General features: G+C 37.1%; 1 protein-coding gene across 1 annotated transcript in view; it reads right to left on the minus strand.

Moving 5' to 3' along the window:
• Positions 1–22402, minus strand: part of LOC306884602 (MAM domain-containing glycosylphosphatidylinositol anchor protein 1-like) — a gene marked incomplete at both ends in the record, with an annotated part of 214579 nt that overhangs the window by 37707 nt on the left and 154470 nt on the right. Inside the window, 4 exons of the mRNA XM_079440601.1 lie at positions 199–222; positions 2742–2916; positions 13326–13471; positions 15995–16261. Coding sequence (XP_079296727.1) covers positions 199–222; positions 2742–2916; positions 13326–13471; positions 15995–16261 — 612 coding nt within the window. The remainder of the gene's footprint in view (positions 1–198; positions 223–2741; positions 2917–13325; positions 13472–15994; positions 16262–22402) is intronic.

Here is a 22402-nt window from a genome sequence, read left to right on the forward strand (position 1 = left end):
TGTTTTAATTTATGTTGTTTTTTTTCCTTTGTACCTCTTTGGCAAAGCTCTGTGCTTACGCTGCCAGGAGAACTGTTGAATTTAATTGGGAAGAACTGAAAGGCAGGGCAAGCGTGAGATGGGAGGACGGTTCAGAGGAGAGAGAAAGACAACATGCACAAAACCATCCCTGAAAGAAAAAGTACAGGACTGTCTCACCTGAAGGTCTTGGGTAAGTGTAGGCTGCAAGAGAAAAGAAATGAGAAAAAAACAGTGACTGCAGCGCCTTCCTATGGATCAATTAACAAAACAAATGAGATCAATGTATACACATCAAACAAGGCTGGGAGAGAGTAGTGCAAAATTATACAGAGAAAACTTTAAATATTTACCTAAAACAATTACAATATATAGTATATATTTATGCTTAATGATTTTCTATACCGTTTTTCACTTAAACACAATAAATAATTTTCCATTATATAAAACAACATAACGATATATACTGTTGTACTAAACATAATTAATAATAAAGCAATAAATAATTTACCTACATGTATTTAAAAAAAATATTTTCATATAAAAGAATAAAATAATGAATAAAAACATTTAACATTTTTATAAAAAATAAATAGCATTTATTTACATATACTTACATATATCTTACCAAATATTTTAATGAACTTTTAATTTTAATTTAATTAATTATAATAATAATAATTTTTTTTTAATTTTAATTTAATTTAATTTTAATTAATTATAATAATAGCAGTAAGTAACATTTATATACATGTATTTAACCAACCACTTTAATGTAAATAAGAAATTTATTAGTGCTGTCAAATGATTAATTGCGATTAATCACATCCAAAATACAAGTGTTTGGTTACATTGTGTATACTGTGTATATTTATTATGTATATATAGATACAAACACATGCATGTATATATTTATGAAAAATATGCCATGTTTATATGTTAAATTTATTTATATTTAATGTAAAATATAAGAATATAAATATATAGATGTAAATACATGTCAATATTTTCTAAATATTTACTGTATGTGTGTATTTATATATACATAATTAATATACATATATTAAGTAAACAATTTTTTTTTATTTTGGATGCGATTAATCACGATTTATCGTTTGACAGCACTACTATTTATGCATATACATAAAATAAAATTATCATAATTAATCAATAAACCTCGGCCAATCAAATTAGAAGACTGAAAGACATTCATTTTTTCGAGGTTTTTCTGGTTAGAGTAATGCTGAGATTGGGAGTTGAAGATTGAAAGACTATCCAATGGGATTAGATTCTATCAGCACTTTCTGAGATCCAGACTCAGCTCTGGTGCTGAAACCGCTGGCCTGTTCTCTAGCCATCAGCAAACGCTTCACACGATGACTGCCACACGTTTGACATCTCAATTTACCATAATCCCGAAAGTGAAACCTCACATTTGAAATGCATGACCTCTGTTGATGGGAATCATGAGGATTTTAACAATTCTGACTCCCATTCCACAACTAGCCCAGCTATGCTTTGCACTTGCCCATATATATATTTTTTTTAAAATCATCAAAAATGTTATACTACCTACCTGAAAGGATAACTTTAAGATAAAAAATAAATGGATGGGACAACGGAAATCTTGGGGAAGTCATGGCCTAATGGTTAGAGAGTCGGAATCGTAATCCAAAGGTTACGGGTTCGAGTCTCGGGCCGGCAGTAATTGTAGGTGGGGGGAGTGAATGTCCAGCGCTCTCTCCACCCTCAATACCACGACTGAGGTGCCCTTGAGCAAGGCACCGAACCCCCAACTGCTCCCCGGGCGCCGCAGCATAAATGGCTGCCCACTGCTCCGGGTGTATGTTCACGGTGTGTGTGTGTGTTCACTGCTGTGTGTGTGCACGATGGATGGGTTAAATGCAGAGCACGAATTCCGAGTATGGGTCACCATATTTGACAGTATGTCACTTCACTTCATACTGTATGGCAGTGGTCCCAACCTGGGGGGCGCGGGAGCAGATATACCTTGACGTAGGGCTGGGCGATAAAACGATAACTATAATTATAGTGATATAATTTCCTCGATAAAACAAGTTTGATAAATATTCAATTTAATGTTTATGCGGCAAAAGCAGAACAAAACAGCGCTACTCATTTGAACCGCGCCACACGGACCATATCCGCTCGGTTCAAACAGCGGCGCAGAGCGAGCTGACTAGAGCAGATGTGTTTAATCACCGATCACACAACCACTTAACAGCGCTGTGAGATCCAGTGAGAAGCGCTTGAATTCAGCGAAGAACAAAAATGACTGGTATAAACTAGTATAAGTCCATATCAGTCAACTGATATAAACTAGTTTAAATCCAGATAAAACAGCGCTGATAAACAGCAGAAAAACACTGTCTGCAACGATACAGTCAGAAGGCTTTTCAATCTACAAATTGCCATCGTTTACCATGGATTTACTGTAGTAACATTAACTGCACCATGGTATTGTGACAAAAATGTGGGGTATTTATATCAAATGTATTATATTAATGTATATGTGTATTAAAGGAGTAATGAAATGTAATTAATAAAACTCGTAATTTCACCAAATAAAAAAGGAGGTTGTTGCCAATTTTTACAGATGTTACTGATTTTGATAATGAACATAAATTTACATCTGCATCCTACACTGTAAAAAGTGATAAGTTGACCACTGCTGTATGGTGTGTAACTGGAAGGTGACTTACGCTCGGAGTACTGGATGGTGCGCGTGATTGTGTTTCCGGTGCCGAAGCTGGTTATGGGAGCGAGGCTGACCTCATATGACAGGGGAATACGCAAGTCTGTCAGCGTGTAGGACATCAGCACACCTTTCACCGGCTCTTTAGTGGTGATCTGTTTGGACAAAATCGTCTGTCGGTTCTGCAAACACACAAGAGAGAAAAGGGTTAAATGGCTTAATCATGCTATGATCAGGATCTGAATTAATTACCGTTTAATATCTTTATTTAACATATGAAATCATATACACTACCATTCAAAAGTTTGGGGTCGGTAAGGTTTTTACATTTCTGAAAGCCTGTTAAGCTCACCAAGGCTACATTTAATAACAAAAAATACAGCAAAATAGTAATACTTTGAAACAGCATTGCACACTGTAAAAAGTGATAAGTTGACTGAACTTAAAAAAAAATGAGGAAACCTGTTGCCTTAAAATTATCAAGTAAATAATAATAATAAAATAAATAAATTAAGTGAACTTGACAATTCAAGGGGTTTCCTCAATTTTTTTAAGTTAAGTAAACTTATCACTTTTTGGAGTGGACTTTAAATATAGTAACATTTTTGCAACTGAAATATTATTGCAACTTAAATCAGTAAGGAATATTTGTCATTATTATCAGTGTTGCAAAGAGTTGTGCTGCTTAACATTTTTGTGGAAACCATTATATTTTTTTCAAAATGACAGTTCAATCACAGTTCAAAGTATAAATGCACATCCTTATATTTTTGCAATTTAAATATAATTCTATCATTGCTAATATGTGTGTGTGTGTGTGTGTTTGTAATCTGCATTTACTTGTGAAATTATACATGTTTTTTTCTTTATTTAATGCCAAACAAAAGTATTGTTTTTAAAAACAGCTTAGTGAGCCAAACTTATGAATGGTACTGTTTATACATTAAATATGTATATTACTACATTTTATACTTCCACCTTTTTCAAGAAATCATTTTTTATATCTTTCAAGCTCAAGTTTCCATCTGTGTACAACATATGAATGATTTATACCTTGTTAAAAAAAGTTGCATTCATAGTCACTTAAATCATTAAGCTCTAATACAGTATTTATGGAACAATAATGATACAACAACTACTATTATTCCTCAACTGGTATTTAACAGAATCATCCAACATTAAGAACTGGAAGAACAGGACTTCATGGACACAGTCAATCGCTCTTCTGACCATAGGACTTTTCACCATAAGCATTTTCACTTTCAGAGAGGACTGAAAATTTACACTGGAAACTGGTTGCGTCACACATACATCTCTAACCTGCACGAAACCACAGAAAGCCATCATTGCAGTGATTTGCTGAGTGCAAGGTCAGCTGCTATCCAGCCGCCCGCTGTAAGAAGGTTCAGAAGTCTTTCCTCAGGCACAACAGCAGTGTGCTGACTAAGAACACTTGGTGAAACAGATCAACTTGTCATTCTCGACTTTGAGGTACTTTGCTTTCCCATAGGACATCTCACGTGGCTTCTGAATGCTGCTGGCTTTGAGACGTTTCTGAGGATACTTTAACGAAACGTTGGCATTTTGTTTGTGTTTGTTTTCTTTTGCTTGAGTTTTGTGATTTTACCTTGAAAATGTTACTTGTAAAAGAGAGCATTTACTGCTGCATAATACAGTTTTATAAAAACACTATGCAAGTCCAAACACTTGCAGCTAATGCAAAGCAAACTTTTGCATAAATGCAAGCTTGATTTTGTTGTATATAAAGCATGGCATTCTCATTGTTGACTCAAGGAATGGAAACTTCAAATGACAATTTATTAAAAAATAAAAATATTTTCAATCTTAAAATGCATTTTTTAAGGAACCTCATCTTGGACAACATAAATAAATGTATATTTCAAAATATATATTACCAATCCATTTCTGTACATTTTAAATTGATTTAAAAAAAAAATCAAATTTTTTTTTTTCCATATGGAAAATGGCCAAACATATTGCTAATATATATGGACCATATTTAGCTTTTGATTTCTTCCATTCATTCAAATGAACAGGTTCCAGTTCTATATCTCATTCTATTATCTGTATCATATTATGAAACGAATGTGCAGTGAGCTGTTCCAGGTCAGCTCTCACTCCCGGAGGATGTGTGGTAATCACAGGGCCAGCAGCACTCTGGCAGTCCAGGCTTTTCCATGTGGAATTATGGGAAACATGGCAGCAGCCTCATGGAAACAGTGCACAATGGAATGAGAAATTATCTTCAGCTTCGCATGGAGACCCGGGCAGCAGGTAAACCCGCCGGCATTCCCTCCAAACACTACACATGTGAATAAGTGTGTGTGAAACTTATCCTTTCTTCCCCCTTTTCCAGGCAGGAAGTAGAAGTGTAGCTGTGATGTTAACTTGGCTAGTGAGGGTCAAAGACAAAATTTGTTATCTGTCTAATTAAGTGCCACCGTAACCCCTTTTACTGGGCCGTTCACCACGGCAACATGGAGTGTGCGCCACCACGTCTCCAACACTAAACCCACTTGAGCCCACACAATGCACGCCAAGACTTAACAGCCATATCCAACACACACACACACACACGTACGCGCAAACGTGCGCCTTGTAAAAGTCACAGATAAATTGTCTCTGCTTGGCTGCTCTTCTTTGTTAACAGGAATTTTCTGTGTATCTCTCCTCATCTAAATCACCACACACTTCCTACACACACACAAAGACCAGGGGTGTTTTCTCCAAGGGAAGGGTGGCAGTGCTTAATGAAGAAAGAAGATAAAAAAGAGAGACTAATTGATTTTACAGAAATTAAGCAATAACTAAATATTATGAAATATGACATTAAATCTTATATAATCCTAAATATATGATGCAAAACAGACAAAAAGTCATATCACATCGCTGTGACTGGCTGATTATCCTGTCAATATTAACAAAACCCTCCTATCATATTCACATCGGTCCACAAGAATTAACTAATTTTACTCTGATAGCATTTCATTTCTTGTTTTGTCCGAATAAATATTGAAAAACGACTAAATTTCAACTCTCTTTAAAAGAAATGACTGTGATATTTACCAAGGATTTGTTTGTATGAAACACGAAACACTAAAGCTTACATATTCATCCACATAATGTGAAGAATGAAATGTATAAAGAAATCAGATATGAGGAAAAGGTCCATTCACACAAAGAACATCAAGTGTAAAGATAACTATAATGATAACTACAGTATATTAGTTATTACTAATAGTTGTATTACTAAATACTAATTAGTTATTAGTATATTACTAATGAGTTGGACGTTGTCAAGAATGATACCAACACAAGACCTAAAGAATGCTATCAATGACCGAGATGACTTGAGGAAGGTTATCCACCCGATCACCAACTAAATGGATAAAATATCAACAAAATTAACAATATTAAAAGCCAAACAACAGCTTGTACCAAATAAAATATGCATGTTACTGAATTATAGTAATATATAATTTTTTTGCCATGTAAAGATTTGCATTTTACCTAGTGTGTACAAATAAAATATTACGATGTTTCACTATATTAATGAGAACATTTAGCCCTCAGATGTAAAGCCTGTACTCACGCACCTGTGCTTTCTACCTCCCGTGATCTCTTTCACCTCCAAATGTCTTTTTTCATTCAGTGATTTGTTCTTTTCTGCTTGTTTCCACACACCTGGTAATGTATCAGTCGTCGGTACATATATACTACTTCCTGTCCTCTTCATCAGTCACACATCCATTAAAAAAGACCAGGGGCTACTGAATTTCTTTTTTCTGTCATAACTCTTCGACTACTACAAATCAACCTGTTTTTGATGTTGTTTGTTTTTATATAAGAAACACATATGTGCCAACAATAACAGCATCATTGTATTGATAAAGACCTGATCACAATGAGCTTTAGTTTCACCGCATGTCAAGGAGTAAAAGTTCTGACATAATTTGGTTTGTCACATGTTGACCTGCAGCAAGGCATTCTGGGTAAATATAAACACATCTCTCATTCTCTCCTATCAGCTCTGCCTCTAAAGACGCTGCAGGTGATAGATAAATCTGTCTGAAGAGCAAACATGAAGGCAATGTCAGAAATAAATGATTATATTATTTGAATATATTTGAACCTTTATGAAGGGAACTAGTTATCTAACCATATAAAAATACAGCATGGCATTCATTGGTCAAATACTGAATCAATTAAGAGAAATCAAGTCTTGATATGAAATATTCTGGCTATAATTATAAAATCAGATAAAGATTATATACAGTAAATTCAGAATTACTCAGAATAACCATTTCAATAAATTCACTGAATTAATGAATTAGTTAAAAATCATGGTCACGCTTCATTTTAAGGCCAATTTCTCGCAATTAACAAACCATTAACTATGACGTTTGCCTCAATAAACACCTAATTTGCTACTCATTAATAGTAAGATAGTTGTTAAGTTTAAGTATTGGGTAGGATTAAGAATGTAGGATATGGTTATGCAGAATATGTGCTTTATAAGTACTAATAAACAGCCAATACGTTTATAATAGGCATGCTAAGCAATTAGTTAATAATGAGAACTGATCCCTATACTAAAGTGTTACCAAACTCACATACACTCAATTCTGAATAAGCCAAAAGAAAAAAATAATTTAACTGCAATAACAAAACACTTAAACATAATAATATTGCAATAAACACAAACTTGTCCATATGTGAAAATATGAATTGACACATTTTTGTCTAGGTCAGGTTGTAAGAGTACCTCAAGTCAGCAAATGATATCAAAATTCACAATAAATCCATGACTCTGAACAGCTATATATTCAGCATGTTCTCAGTTCATTAAAATGGTTGTTGGAGTAACAGGTCTCGGTCTGCTGGGCTTTGACGGGTCTATAAGTCTGGATCTTGATCGCTGGTCTTTAGGAATATGGTACATACTGAATCATTAAAGCATGAAGAACTAGCAAAAAGGGTTACATCAAATCGCACAGGGCTTTATATACCACACACACACACAGCTGTAAGATCTCAACTTCTTGTAATATCACAGGTGTGCGAGGTGTGAGCAGAGGCCTGTGAACCTCGCTTCTCTTGCCGCAGGATTCCCCCTGCAGGTACGGCTCAATAAAGACGTGTAAATGTATTCAAGCACACTCACTCGCTCTCTCTCTCCTGAGGTGGTTCACCCCACTGATCGGAGGTCTGTCATCGGTGCTCGGGTTCGGATGCGGACAGCTGTTTGAGTCTCCGGTGGTTGAGTAACATATGGCACAGAGCATGTTTAAAGGATTAAACTGGGTTTGTCGTTTTTCAGCAAATTTACAACAATGTCTGAATATGGAGTTTAGCTTGTTAGCATCAGTTCAATGGAAAAAAGCGAACTGCAAAAAATGAGCCCAAAATAATAATCGGTATTCTGAAGGGACTTCTGCAATGGTAAACAAGCGGCACAGCTTTACAAATGAGGCTCGGTGTTTCCTGCGGTCTCTGAAAACAGCGCTCGTTTCAGAAACGAGAGACTGTTCTTGTTCTCCTTTTGAAAAGTTCTGAGGAAATGAAAGTGCTCTGCGCACCTGTTATATGAAAGTGTGACGGAGGTAAAGAAAAACATTTAAGTAAAGAAAGAAAGAATGCACAACTGTAACAGCATTTTCTCCAAGGAGGCAAGAGAGGCAAAAAAGCAAACAAATGTGACAAAAAAAACAAACACAAACAAAAATATAACAAATATTACAAAACAAAATTAAACAATTTATTTCTAATAAATAAATGAATATAAAAATGGATTGTATTAGTAACAACAACAACAATTATTATTATTAGTTGTTTTTATGACTGAAGGCAAAAGCAGAAATGCAATAAATTAAAAAAATAAATAAAACTGCATTCTGTTATAAAAATTCTTATGCATCCCTGATTGATTTCAAAGTGGAAAGAATAATAATAATAATTATTATTATTATTATTAAATCATAATAATCAGACAAAAAAGTAAAATGTTTTTTACAAATAATTTTATATGACAGTAAAAATAAAAAATAAAATCATTTAAAAACAACAAATAAAAAAGGCAAGTAAAGTTGTGATGTTACATAGCATGTGAAGTACATTAAAAAGTGAGTAATATTTTTTTTTTTTCTGAATACAACTCTCCCATCTATCTGTCAAAAAAACTTGTTGATTTATCATATCTCTATATTAAGTATGTACTTGATACGCTGTTAATTTACTTTCTATTCTCGTGCATATACTATATCTTGTGACATTCCCAATACTAGATTAGTAACAAGAGACTGAAACTCTTTGTATTGAACATTCTCGTCTCTGTGAGAAACAATGGCACTGCTTTCTTCAGCTCATTACCCCTCTCTCTTTTCCCTTTCTTGTCTACATTCCTCAGAGCAACATCTATAAAACATTTATCAACATTACCACTGCAAAGCAGCACAGCACATTCACACCTTGGACAAATTCATACACAGATGAACACGCCAACGCACGGTCCTGACCGTATAGATGCACACACAAACAGAATGAACTATATTTCACTATTCACACACAGACACTCATTGTTATTCTACTATGATCAAATATGCACATATACTCAACTGAGTCTACTGAGAAGCTCATCTATAATCTGTCTCCCTCTCCACTACACACACACACACACACACACACACGCGCGCGCTCATAAAAGTCAGGATGTTAATTCATTGGTCCCTGTAGACTCTTACTTAAGGTAAGGTTTTAAAGAGGGGAAGATTAGCTATTCATGCACACAAAGACAAGTGGCTAATCTCCCCCTCCCCATTCGCTTTGATTCCTGCCTCCTTCCATAATTCATCGGCGCTCTTCCGTTCCTACCGCCCCCCTCTGGGCCAGGTTTCTATGAATAGATGATTAGGACGTCGGAATCAAAAAATCTGATGAAGAGTCACAAAGCACACACGGTTTCTGTGGCAAGGGAGCGTCGATGCGCCAATAACACGCTCCCGTCCGACCGCGATCACTGCCGGGGTCGTCCCGAGATGTTTAGAGGGTCTTTGTTTGTTGTGTAGAGTGGCCAGATTTCCACGGGAGGGAATCCCGGTGAACGCTTCAAAGATGTACTTTATTTAATCGAAACGTTGCCTGTAAATGATTAAACACTGGCTTATTTTTTTCAATTAATTTCAGTACTAAATCATAGATTTCTTCATTCAGCTTGTGTAATGCATTATGGGATTGCCTCCCTCGTGAAGGATACTCGAGATGCTTTTTGACCAAAAGAAAGTACTAAAAGCGGCATAACTGTTTTGACTTGTTTTCCAGTTAAAATATGCTTAAAACAATGCCGGTTTACTTGAGAAATAACACTGCATAACATATAAAGGCTTGTTTTCAAAGAATGTATCTTTAATATGGGTGTATTTTGTTTTACTCCACTGGCAAATATTTGTTCTTGTGTTAAGAAGTTAAAAACAAGTCACAAAATCTGCCAGTGCAGTAAAACAAAATACCCTTACATTCAAGATATAGTCTCAGAAAACAAGTCTTAAGTTATGCTTCTCAAGAAAATGTATCTTGTTAAAGGAGCATTATAGATATTTTAACTACATAATTACATAAAATTCTGATTAGGTATAGGAGTTTTTACAGTGTAAACAGATCAATAAGTTTCTGAACAAAGTTCATGTTTTGCAGAATAGTTAGTGCTTATCATAACAGTGTTATATCTTCATACGCTTGACTAGACGCATTCTGTAATGTCTCATATACGTTTTTGAATGACAAAAACAATGACAGTACTTGTATGTTTCATACAAAAAAAAAGTTGCTAAAAATGTATTTGCGCATTTTTCAAGGTAAGCTAGCTGCTTTGTATGCTGCAAGCTCATTTCTGAAACAAAATAAAAAAATAATAAAAGTACAGATAAATAACTTCTGCTTTCCTTCTGCATCTAAAAAGACTCTGAAGCAAGCCATGTCTTCAACAAACCTTTTTATTTGAAAGACCCCATTGGTAGTGGTCTTTTTAAAGGAATTAAATAAAGTATTTACATTAATTTAAGGGGAAAATTATTTTTGTAAACAAAAGGAACTGTTGAAAAAAAAAAAAAAATATATATATATATATATATATATATATATATATATACACATACATACATACACACACATACACTCACTGGCCACTTTATTAGGTGCACCTCGCTAGTACCGGGTTGGACCCCCTTTTGTCTTCAGAACTGCCTTAATTCTTCGTGGCATAGATTCAACAAGATGTTGGAAACATTCCTCAGAGATTTTGGTCCATATTGACATGATAGCATCACACAGTTTCCACAGATTTGTCGGCTACACATCCATAATGCGAATCTCCCGTTTCACCACATCCCAAAGGTGCTCTATTGGATTGAGGTCTGGTGACTGTGGAGGCCATTTGAGTAAAGTGAACTCATTGTCATTTTCAAGAAACCAGTCTGAGATGATATTAGCTTTGTGACATGGTGCATTATCCTGCTGGAAGTAGCCATCAGAAGATGGGTACACTGTAGTCATAAAGTGAAGGACATGGTCAGCAACAATACTCAGGTAGGCTGTGCCATTTAAACAATGTTCAATTGGAGGCCGAAAGTGTGCCAAGAAAATATCCCCCACACAATTACACCACCACCACCAACCTGAACCATTGAGACAAGGCAGGATGGATCCATGCTTTCGTGTCCTTTACGCCAAATTTTGACCCTACCATCTGACTGTCGCAGCAGAAATCGAGACTCATCAGACCAGGTAACGTTTTTCCAATCTTCTATTGTCCAATTTTGGTGAGCCTGTGCAAATTGTAGCCTCTGTTTCCTGTTCTTAGCTGACAGGAGCGGCACCCGGTGTGGTCTTCTGCTGCTGTAGCCCATCTGCTTCAGGGTTTGACGTGTTGTGCGTTCAGAGATAGTATCCTGCATACCTTGGTTGTAACGAGTGGTTATTTGAGTTACTGTTGCCTTTCTATCATCTCTAACCAGTCTGCCCATTCTCCTCTGACCTCTGACATCAATCAGGCATTTTCGTCCACACAACTGCCGCTCACTGGATATTTTCTCTTTTTCAGACAATTCTCTGTAAACCCTAGAGATGGTTGTGCATGAAAATCAGTTTTTGAACTACTCAGAGCAGCCCGTCTGGCACCAACAACTATTCCACGTTCAAATCCCCTTTTTTCCCCATTCTGATGCTCGGACAACTTCAGCAAGTCGTCTTCACCACATCTAGATGCCTAAATGCATTGAGTTGCTGCCATGTGATTGGCTGATTAGCAATTTGTGTTACCAAGCAATTGAACAGGTGTACCTAATAAAGTGGCCGGTGAGTGCAAATATATAGGTTTTGTTTTGTTTTTTAAATATGCATCCATTCAGTCTTATTTGTATGCCTAATATGCTGAAAATGATTCTTGTCTCATCACATTCTACAATAAAGTATATGAATCACGTAAATTACAACCTGTATTTTCGTTTGTATTACTATTGTTACATTTTCATTGTGAAACAGCAAATACTAAATGTTTAGTTTACATCTTGTTGCACTTTTTCACAGTTAAAAACCGAAGCATTACACTTTAATTCTAGTTCAGTTGGGAACAGTTAACATTGACGAGTACTGTTAGACCACTTATAAGCCTAAATATGTAACTTTTGTAAATGTTAAATATAAAATGGGAGGGGAGGGGAGGGGGGGGGGTTGTCCTCCTCAACGTCTATGGGGGTTATGGACCTGCTCTGAAGATAAAACCTTTTAGCAAACCATCCAGACACTGTACTGTGGACAATGCTCCACTAAACCATGTACAGGAATTCAAAGCAGATATTCATGCGGCCTCAACACTGCTGACTCAGGGATGAAGGTCAAAAGGCAGGAACTGTGTGAATTGCAGCGGCTTGCATGTGAGATAAAGTTAGCTATACATGAGCATCCAATCCCATCTGGCAAAGTCGAGTCTGATGGACACAATGAGGACATATTCATCTCTGTGGACGAGAACTCAAGCTACTAAACACAATAGGTTTTGCGCATGCTATAAATATGCAACTTCAGTTTGCGACTTATTTGTGTTAACACCAATATTTTCGTCCTATGAGCTTGACCCTAAAAGTCAATTTACTTCATCAATGTCACTGTTAGAGAAGAAACATGACCTAAGAATGGCTTCTAGCAACGGTATTTTAATCCAAACTCTTCGTTTATCACATAGACTACAAGCTGGTGGGGACCTGCTTGACCATGTTCCTTAAAAGAGCACCTTAGGGTGTATGGCTTCTTTTCTTTTTTTTCCAGCAGGGATGAAATACAGACCCAATCAGGCTGCTTGTGTGTTCTTGTGTTGGGCCGGTGGGGTTCTGAGAGTCTCTTTAATGCAGTACAAGCAGTGATCGATCCGCTGTCTGCTCCCTACATAGAGCACACTATTCCCCTGACTCCTATTACAAACACACTTATTCAACTCATCCCCCTCCCACCGAGTCAAGAAAGAAAGAAAGAAAAAAGCAGTAAATATGAAGCTTCCAGTGTTTGTGGGTGTTAGCTTTACCTGTTGGACATTGATCCAGTATCCAATGATTTTGTCCACGGCGCCGGGCTCTTTCTGTGTCCACTGTAAGATGTAGGAATAATTGTTCTTCAAGGTGCGAATGGGGTTTGGAGTGTCGTAGTAAAATTCTGCATTATACGGTTGAGCTAAATGAACAAACAAACCAAAACAGTGCATAACTAATTAGTCAAATACTTTAAAAAGATAAACTACTACCATCTTAGCCACCTTATTTTGCAATGCGGATGTAAGTTATTTCCTGTGAATGTGCAATGCTTTGCACTACAAACTGGTGTGTTTATAATTATGTCAATGCATTAAAATAATATCATAAGAAAAACAGTTTGCTATATCAAGCAGCATAGTGGACTGAATAAAATGTTATAAAATAAGGTGGCTATTCAACTGAAATAACAGTGGTTCTGCTTCTAGACATAGCTGTTACATTAAAGATAATGTGGTAAATTTGTTTGCCATTCTTGGTATGCATAGTTAATTGTATTTTATTATTGCAGAAAAAAGCCATTATTGTGTCATGACCCACCGGGTGAGAACCAATTATCTAGAGCGTAAATGAAAGACGAGCATTTCATTAAATGAGAACTGTTTAATTTAGTTTCACCAAACGGAATTGCAATAATAAATATTTTTCAAATTTTGTCTTGTGCCACAGATGTTGGATAAATTATATATTTTAAGTAATTTTTGTGAGGAAAAAAAACACTTGTAAGCAGTTATGCTGTGTTGAAGTCAGTTTTTATGTTTTTGGCTGTTACTATGTCCCTTACAGGAACTTATGGTAAGCAAAATTTTAACCAAAATACAGTAACACACAAAAAAAATGGACATTTTGAACATTCAGAGAATATTCAGAGAACTTTCAGAAATAAATTTTTCACAACTTAATGGAAACGTTAGCAAACCTTCTGAAAACATCATTTTGCTAGCTGGGGTATATTTAATCATAAATGCTTTTCATAATAATCATAGTATGGACAACAGAATGCTAAATGTTGCGACACAATTTCTTTTACCATATTGCCAAATCTGTATGTTGCATAGCAGCTAGGCCTACAGTATAACAGCAGTCATATAACTGTGCATTCACACCGCCGCCGACAAGAGCGTCAAAATTCGCTCTGGCCGCCCTGCCAACAATGCTATACAAAGATTTGTTGACGCTCTGACGATCGAACGCTTGGTCTTGTATTTAAAGGAGCCGCAAAGGAAACAAGCAGGTTGATCTTGTGTAGACTGACCACAAGTAGGGTATAAGTTAACCTCATTAAATATTTCAATTGCGAAAGTAAGAAATTGATCGATGGAAAGAACTTAATTATAGTTACATGTTTGCTAACGAAATAAACCAATAAAGGCCATTTGTGTGGTGTGTTTTTGTGTTCATGGTTAAGTGATAAGTTAGTCTAATTTCAACTTGCAGTTTATAGAAGACGTTTACTAGCCTAGGTCTTTAATTAACATTAACATTACTGTCCTGGTTGAAGTGTAGCCTAAATGCAATTGGTCAAATCAGTGTTGTTTTGAGCAAATTAATTTCATTTCCGCTGAAAAACAAACGTTCTAGCGTGAAAATGTTTGGGAACTAATACAGTCGGAATCAAAGTTTACAGGACTGCGTTCTCTGGAACCCTCTCAAGCGGAGGACTTCTAAATTCCGATTGGTTGCCGCCCAACCACGTCATAGCTCATTACCATAAAGTTGACCTGACTTCAACTCTCCTTGACGCTCTCACCGTCCAAGACGCGCTACGCCACTCTCGCCGGACCTCGCCACCGGCTCACATTGAAAATGATTGACTTCCGGCTACTTTGACGCTCTCGCCGGCGGCGGTGCGAACGCACGGTTAGAGTGTGGCGATAGAACGAGCTGATAGCATTAGCACCCCTCAGCTGTCATGATGTGTTGGCAAAGCTAAAGATAAGACCCTACTGAGAAGGAAAAACCTTACAAGTCTGCAAGACGACAGCCAATTTTTTTCCCCCACAGAGAGAACAGAAACACCTGGGCCTTTTGGAAATGTACTGTATGGTGCCACATCACCGTCTGGCCTTTCTTGGCAGATTTCTACAGCACATCGTCAACTAGCGTAGTAGCTAACAAAGCTGGCAACTCAACTGTGACAGATGCTTTTCACATAAAATATGCAAAATTTAATTTTAATGCTACTCATTTTCCAGGAAAGCAAGCAGAACTGATTATGTAATCCCAGAAGCAAGATCCAGTTTAAACCAGTTTGACGACAGTGGTTTTATATGGTTTAGTTCAGGAATCCTTACTTTTCAGATTCAAATGAGATCATTCTACCTTTTTATGTAACTGACTTGTTAAAGACAAAATTTAGATGACTAACTTGTAAGACTACTCTAAGCAGTTTATGCAACTAGCCACCTTGTAAGACCTGGATTTCTACAGCACAGATAAAACTGAAATAACCATTCTGCTTGTGCTGACACAACAGGAATAACAAGACAAACTACAATACTTCTGACTGTTTACAAAGTTTGATAAACCTCCAATATCAAGACTAGTAGACCCAAGGCTACAGGAAAGCATGAAGATCAATTCTCCCACATAATACCCATCTATTTTTAGGTTAAAGTTTCTGTAAGGTACAGCACCCAAAGTACATACATTTTGTACAACTCACCAGACACAATGAAGGTGCAGGTTGAGGTCCCGACTCCATTGCTCACTCTACACTCGTAAGTGCCGTTATTAGTGGTGTCTAGTTTGAACCGGAGCTGAGGGACACTTTGAGGATCCACCGTTGGGGTTCGAATGGGCAGCGCATTACGATACCAGCGAGCGCTGGCTATTCGGTTTGGATTGGACTTGAGAACCAGGCATCGGAGATTGACTGTCGAAAATGTTTGAGAACGAACATCCAGCAGGACTGGATCCACAACAGGAGGATCTGGTGGAGAAAAAGAATATTACACTGATATTCATCTGCTTGTTTCTTTGACATTTCTCTGTGAATATGTACAATTATAATTTTACAGTCATTTTTCATCAGTTGCATCTGTTTTTGTTTTCTGTGCTGGCATTTTCACTTCCATCACAGTTCGCTTTGGTAAAATGCTCTTCAGAGGAAGGTTCTCAAACAGTGTTTTTTTCTTCACTAACAGGATGAAAATGAATTTAAGGAAATGAACAATAATTGAACTGACCACTCTTGAGATTTTTACTGGAAATGAAGCCCCAAATAAACCACACCTAAGCACTTAGGACACAACGCTTGATCCCATCGCACATGCCCACGACATTCAGATGACAGATTGCAAGCTACTATCTGATAAATCAATAAGATGGGGTCTACATTGTCTCAGCTAATTGCACGGAATCAATATATCAATCTATATAGTGTGCTAGAGCTAGTGACTAATTACAGTCTACCAGTGTCTGGTTAGACACTCCGCATGTATGAAGTGATGTGACTGCAAATTAGCATCACAGCACCTCAGGCATACATCAACAGTACATTACTGTAACTAATAATGTGCAGAAACTGTGACAAAGCATCAGGGTGTAATTAACTCTATGAACTTGAATTCAATGCTTTCAATGACAGTATAATTTTTTAAAAAAACTTAGCTTCAGACTGATTTACAAACTCTTTGGTTGTACAGAATGTTAACTTTAATTGACAATCCTTTGAAATAGACATCCAACATAAAATTCTGTACGATTTTCATCCCCATTTTCCAAGACCAACCCAATTCCTGATGGATAAAATATGCTTTTATTTCCTGTTTCACTTCAAAAATATGTCAGATTAAAGAAGTCATTTGGCTTGTGAATAGCATCTCATATTGAAAAGGGAAAGTCATGTCAGGTTCACTAAGTTATCACATGGTGATGAAAAATTTAACAATAAACCAGATTAAACAAAGACAAACATGTTTAATTGTTCATCTGCAACAAATATGGTAAAACAAGACCAGGTCTGTGCATTACAGAAGCACACAGGGTCAAATTTGATTTCTCTGACTTGTGTTCACACTAATTCAACACTGCCAAAATGATCACAATGAAACCCATTTAAAATTCCCACAAGGTTCTCTGGTTTGTGCTTTGGAATTGAGACAAAGAAAAGAAACAGCGTGGGAGAGCACTAGTGCTCCAGCCAAACCACTCCATAAGTGGCACAATTCTCTGTAGTAAAAAAAACAAACAAACTGTTTTTAATTATTAAATAATTTTTATTGTAAACAACAAAAAGAGTATTTGAATGTATCCCACATTTTCATAATCATTTTATATTTATTTTCAGAAATGAAATGCATTTAGACATGTCTCAAATGTTGCTAAGAGGTTAGGCAAACTTAAAATAAAATGAACAGAAAAGCAGCAGCGCTAGCAACGCCAGGGTCATGGGTTCAAATCCCATGGAATGAATGAACTTATAAATTATGCATATTCATTATGCATGATCAAATGAATAAAACGGCTCATATGTTATTTTGTTGGACTTTTCCTAAATGTATTTTACTGATTATTTGTCAACAAAGAAAAAATGCTGAATGAATTTAAAACATATAAACACGGCGAGTAAAGAAAGCAAGAAAAACAGACCCAGACAGGACAAAAAAATGTCAGTTGGGAAATGCATAACAAAAGGTGGCATGAATGATACTGTACAGTAGAGCATTATAAATTCCCTTGATGTGACGGGGCAATCATCAGTGTTGCATTTCAACTCACTTTGTGACAAACGTTTTTCTAATCTCAACAGGAAGATGTGATTTACTCTCATCTATTCCCATAATGAAGTTTGCACCAGACTATTTTAATTTCACAACACAACAGTTCCCATAAACAAACTATAATCATCCGTCTCATGTGAGAGGACACGTGTCTGTAACCAAAACATAGGCTTCAGCCACCCAACAACACTGATAAATATGAGCGTGAAGATAAAACAAAAAGACATACACTCACCTAAAGGATTATTAGGAACACCTGTTCAATTTCTCATTAATGCAATTATCTAATCAACCAATCACATGGCAGTTGCTTCAATGCATTTAGGGGTGTGGTCCTGGTCAAGACAATCTCCTGAACTCCAAACTGAATGTCAGAATGGGAAAGAAAGGTGATTTAAGCAATTTTGAGCGTGGCATGGTTGTTGGTGCCAGACGGGCCGGTCTGAGTATTTCACAATCTGCTCAGTTACTGGGATTTTCACGCACAACCATTTCTAGGGTTTACAAAGAATGGTGTGAAAAGGGAAAAACATCCAGTATGCGGCAGTCCTGTGGGCGAAAATGCCTTGTTGATGCTAGAGGTCAGAGGAGAATGGGCCGACTGATTCAAGCTGATAGAAGAGCAACTTTGACTGAAATAACCACTCGTTACAACCGAGGTATGCAGCAAAGCATTTATGAAGCCACAACACGCACAACCTTGAGGCGGATGGGCTACAACAGCAGAAGACCCCACCGGGTACCACTCATCTCCACTACAAATAGGAAAAAGAGGCTACAATTTGCACAAGCTCACCAAAATTGGACGGTTGAAGACTGAAAAAATGTTGCCTGGTCTGATGAGTCTCGATTTCTGTTGAGATATTCAGATGGTAGAGTCAGAATTTGGCATAAACAGAATGAGAACATGGATCCATCATGCCTTGTTACCACTGTGCAGGCTGGTGGTGGTGGTGTAATGGTGTGGGGGATGTTTTCTTGGCACACTTTAGGCCCCTTAGTGCCAATTTGGCATCGTTTAAATGCCACGGCCTACCTGAGCATTGTTTCTGACCATGTCCATCCCTTTATGACCACCATGTACCCATCCTCTGATGGCTACTTCCAGCAGGATAATGCACCATGTCACAAAGCTCGAATCATTTCAAATTGGTTTCTTGAACATGACAATGAGTTCACTGTACTAAAATGGCCCCCACAGTCACCAGATCTCAACCCAATAGAGCATCTTTGGGATGTGGTGGAACGGGAGCTTCGTGCCCTGGATGTGCATCCCACAAATCTCCATCAACTGCAAGATGCTATCCTATCAATATGGGCCAACATTTATAAAGAATGCTTTCAGCACCTTGTTGAATCAATGCCACGTAGAATTAAGGCAGTTCTGAAGGCGAAAGGGGGTCAAACACAGTATTAGTATGGTGTTCCTAATAATCCTTTAGGTGAGTGTATACTGTATACATACATATTAAAGTATTACAAAAAATTCTGTCATTGGCCATTAAAAGTAAAAGAAAAGGGTATAACTGAGTATACATCGGTATTGATCTTTTGTGAACACAGTTATTCAGTCAAACAATAGTCCACCCAAAAATGGAAATCTGCTAAAATTGTACTCCATCCAAGATGGAGATGAGTTTGTTTCTTCGGAACAGATTTAAAAAATTTACATCACTTGCTCACCAATAGATCCTCTGCAGTGAATGGGTGCCGTCAGAATGAGAGTCCAAACCATTGATAAAAACATCACAATAATCCACACCACTGCAGTCCATCAGTTAACATCTTGTGAAGTGAAAAGCTGTGTATTTGTAAGAAACAAACCCATCATTAATACCGAGCGCTTCTATAATCCATATTAATGCTTCCTGCAGTGACAGTCCATCCTCTTTTGTCCTCTCACATCAAAATACACCAACATGTTTGTTTAGAACTATTTTGGACTGTTTTCGCTTGTAAACTATTCTTGATCCGTGCATATTTCTCTCCTGATTCAGACGAGATGAGTTTTATTTTAGCAGGAAACAACAGTTTGAAGTTAAAAACATGGTTTAATGGCGCATTTGTTTACAAACACACAGTTTATGGATTACTTGCATTACTTGTGTAATATTGTGATATTTTTATCAGCTGTTTGGACTCTCATTCTGACGCCACCCATTCACTGCAGAGGAAGTGATGGAATGGTAAATTTCTCCAAATCTGTTCTTATTAAGAAACAAAATGAATTTTCAGGAAATTTTCATTTTGGGTGAACTATTCCTTTAATAATGAGTATTACTTCTCATTACTGTCACAAATTAATATATGTGTGTGTCGTGTGTGTGTGTATTTTCAAATATTATAATAAATATAAATATTAATATTCCATAATTAAAAAAACATAGTATTTTAAATAAAAATATAAATATAATATTTTATATATGAATGTATTCATATTTATTTCAATCAATATACATGCAACAAATACTACAAATGCTTTAGGATTTAAATAATATATCACTGTATTTTTGAGAATGAGATTGTTCTTGACAGGTTTTGTGAGATTTACCCTGCTAGCCTCTGAATGCCTCTCAGTGAAACGTGGTTCATTTTCAGGCAGATGCTGTCTGTCTCTCCTGACACAGAGAGACAGGACGGGGTGTTAGACAGCATCCCCCTGTCTCCAGCTCCAGAGAGACAGGCAGAGCCACCTGGCTCATAAATCAGACCTGCCGTGGGATGAAGCACAGCGGTGGGCTCTAAAATGCCTCCATCCTGCAATACTCCGCATTAGCCAGGTCCGTTACGGCAGCGATATTGACAGAAGATAGAAACAAAGGAACTGAGGATGTGAGGATAGACTTAGATGCGTGGGGGAGAGAGTGATTCATACGAGCTCTTAATGAAGCTATCACTCATTTAGCTGCAACACAGCATTCTGGGATTTCTATGGCCATAAATCCTTCCCAAGAACTTCAATTTGTTCACAGCATGTTCTGCGTTACATGTGTTGGGATATATTGTGTTTAAGTCAGATGCACAGCATTTTTACTTCCGTCTCTGAATGTATGGGCCATGCAGATTCATAGACTGTGCTGTTTAATAACAGTATAAATCACGAAGCTGTTGTCATCGTTTATCATAATTGATCACAGGCCGAGCAATGACATGCTCCGCTCACCTGAGACAAACTCGTTTACCTAAACGCTGTCTGCCAGATGGAAAGAGACACACTGAAACAACCCCTGTCACACAGAATATGATAACAAAACAGCATATGAGCAATAAAAATAATCTAAAGAGATACTGAAATGAGTTTACCAGCATAGCAGACACATTACATTCAAATAAAACAACGATTAAGTACATTTCACAATACACTTGCAGTTTGTCTATGTCAGAAAGTCCTGTGCTGTGCTGAAAATACTTTGCCCAATTTAGTGTTGTGGGTCAAAAATTACTGACCTAGATAAAAGAAAAATTATTATATTTTCAGTGCTATTTTATCACCAAACCTTGACCTCTCTAGCCTAGGTCAAAATGATGGTTCATTGAATGTGTTTAATGTAGTTTCTTTGTAATTATCTGTGAAATGTACTATTTGTAAGTCAAAGTAAATCTTACACCAATTTTTTTCAGTGCAGGACAATCACCCTCAGTTCTCCTGGAATAAACTTCAGGTTCAGAGCCTTGTGCACAATGGTATTGGTTCACGGCCTGCACCTTGTGGGGCTTGAACCACCAACCACCCGGTTTTCCTGACCACAATGTCACAGCTCCAAAAAGCTCTCTGTATTGTGTGATGCTCACGGTCAGATGCTCCTCCTATGCAGTGAATGGACCGACGCACACTCAAATTCAGCATCGTCCTGTAATCACATGGTGCATTTTGAAGCAACACAATAAACACAGGATCCATTATGAGAGCGTAGAGTGCTTTGCTCCGCTAATGGCTCGTGTGAAAAGGGCTGATGCGCATTGAGTGGTTCAGGGTTTAGCCCGTCTATCTTTTGTGCGGTTGTGCGCAGCTAGAGCGCTAATGAATTCAAGGCTTTTTAGTTTGGCACTTACAAAACGTGCTCCACGCGGGCATCATAATGCATTATGAAAACTCTGAGCGCATTAACACTCCTGCCAGCCCTCAAATGCTGCATCTAAAAATAGCAGGATCAAAATCATTGATAATGGCCCATTGGGTCTTAATGGAAAACGCGTGTCACTTTGGCTCGTTTGGTCGTGCGTTCGGAGACTCAATCTATCCTCAGTCAGTGGATCGCATTACAATCAAGATTAAAATCACATTAGAATGTGCGGCACCAAATCAAATCTAATAACGCCATCAATCGAGACAATTTCACGATAGACTT

The sequence above is a fragment of the Barbus barbus genome, assembly GCF_936440315.1.
Source record: "Barbus barbus genome assembly, chromosome: 18".
Lineage (NCBI taxonomy): Eukaryota > Metazoa > Chordata > Actinopteri > Cypriniformes > Cyprinidae > Barbus > Barbus barbus.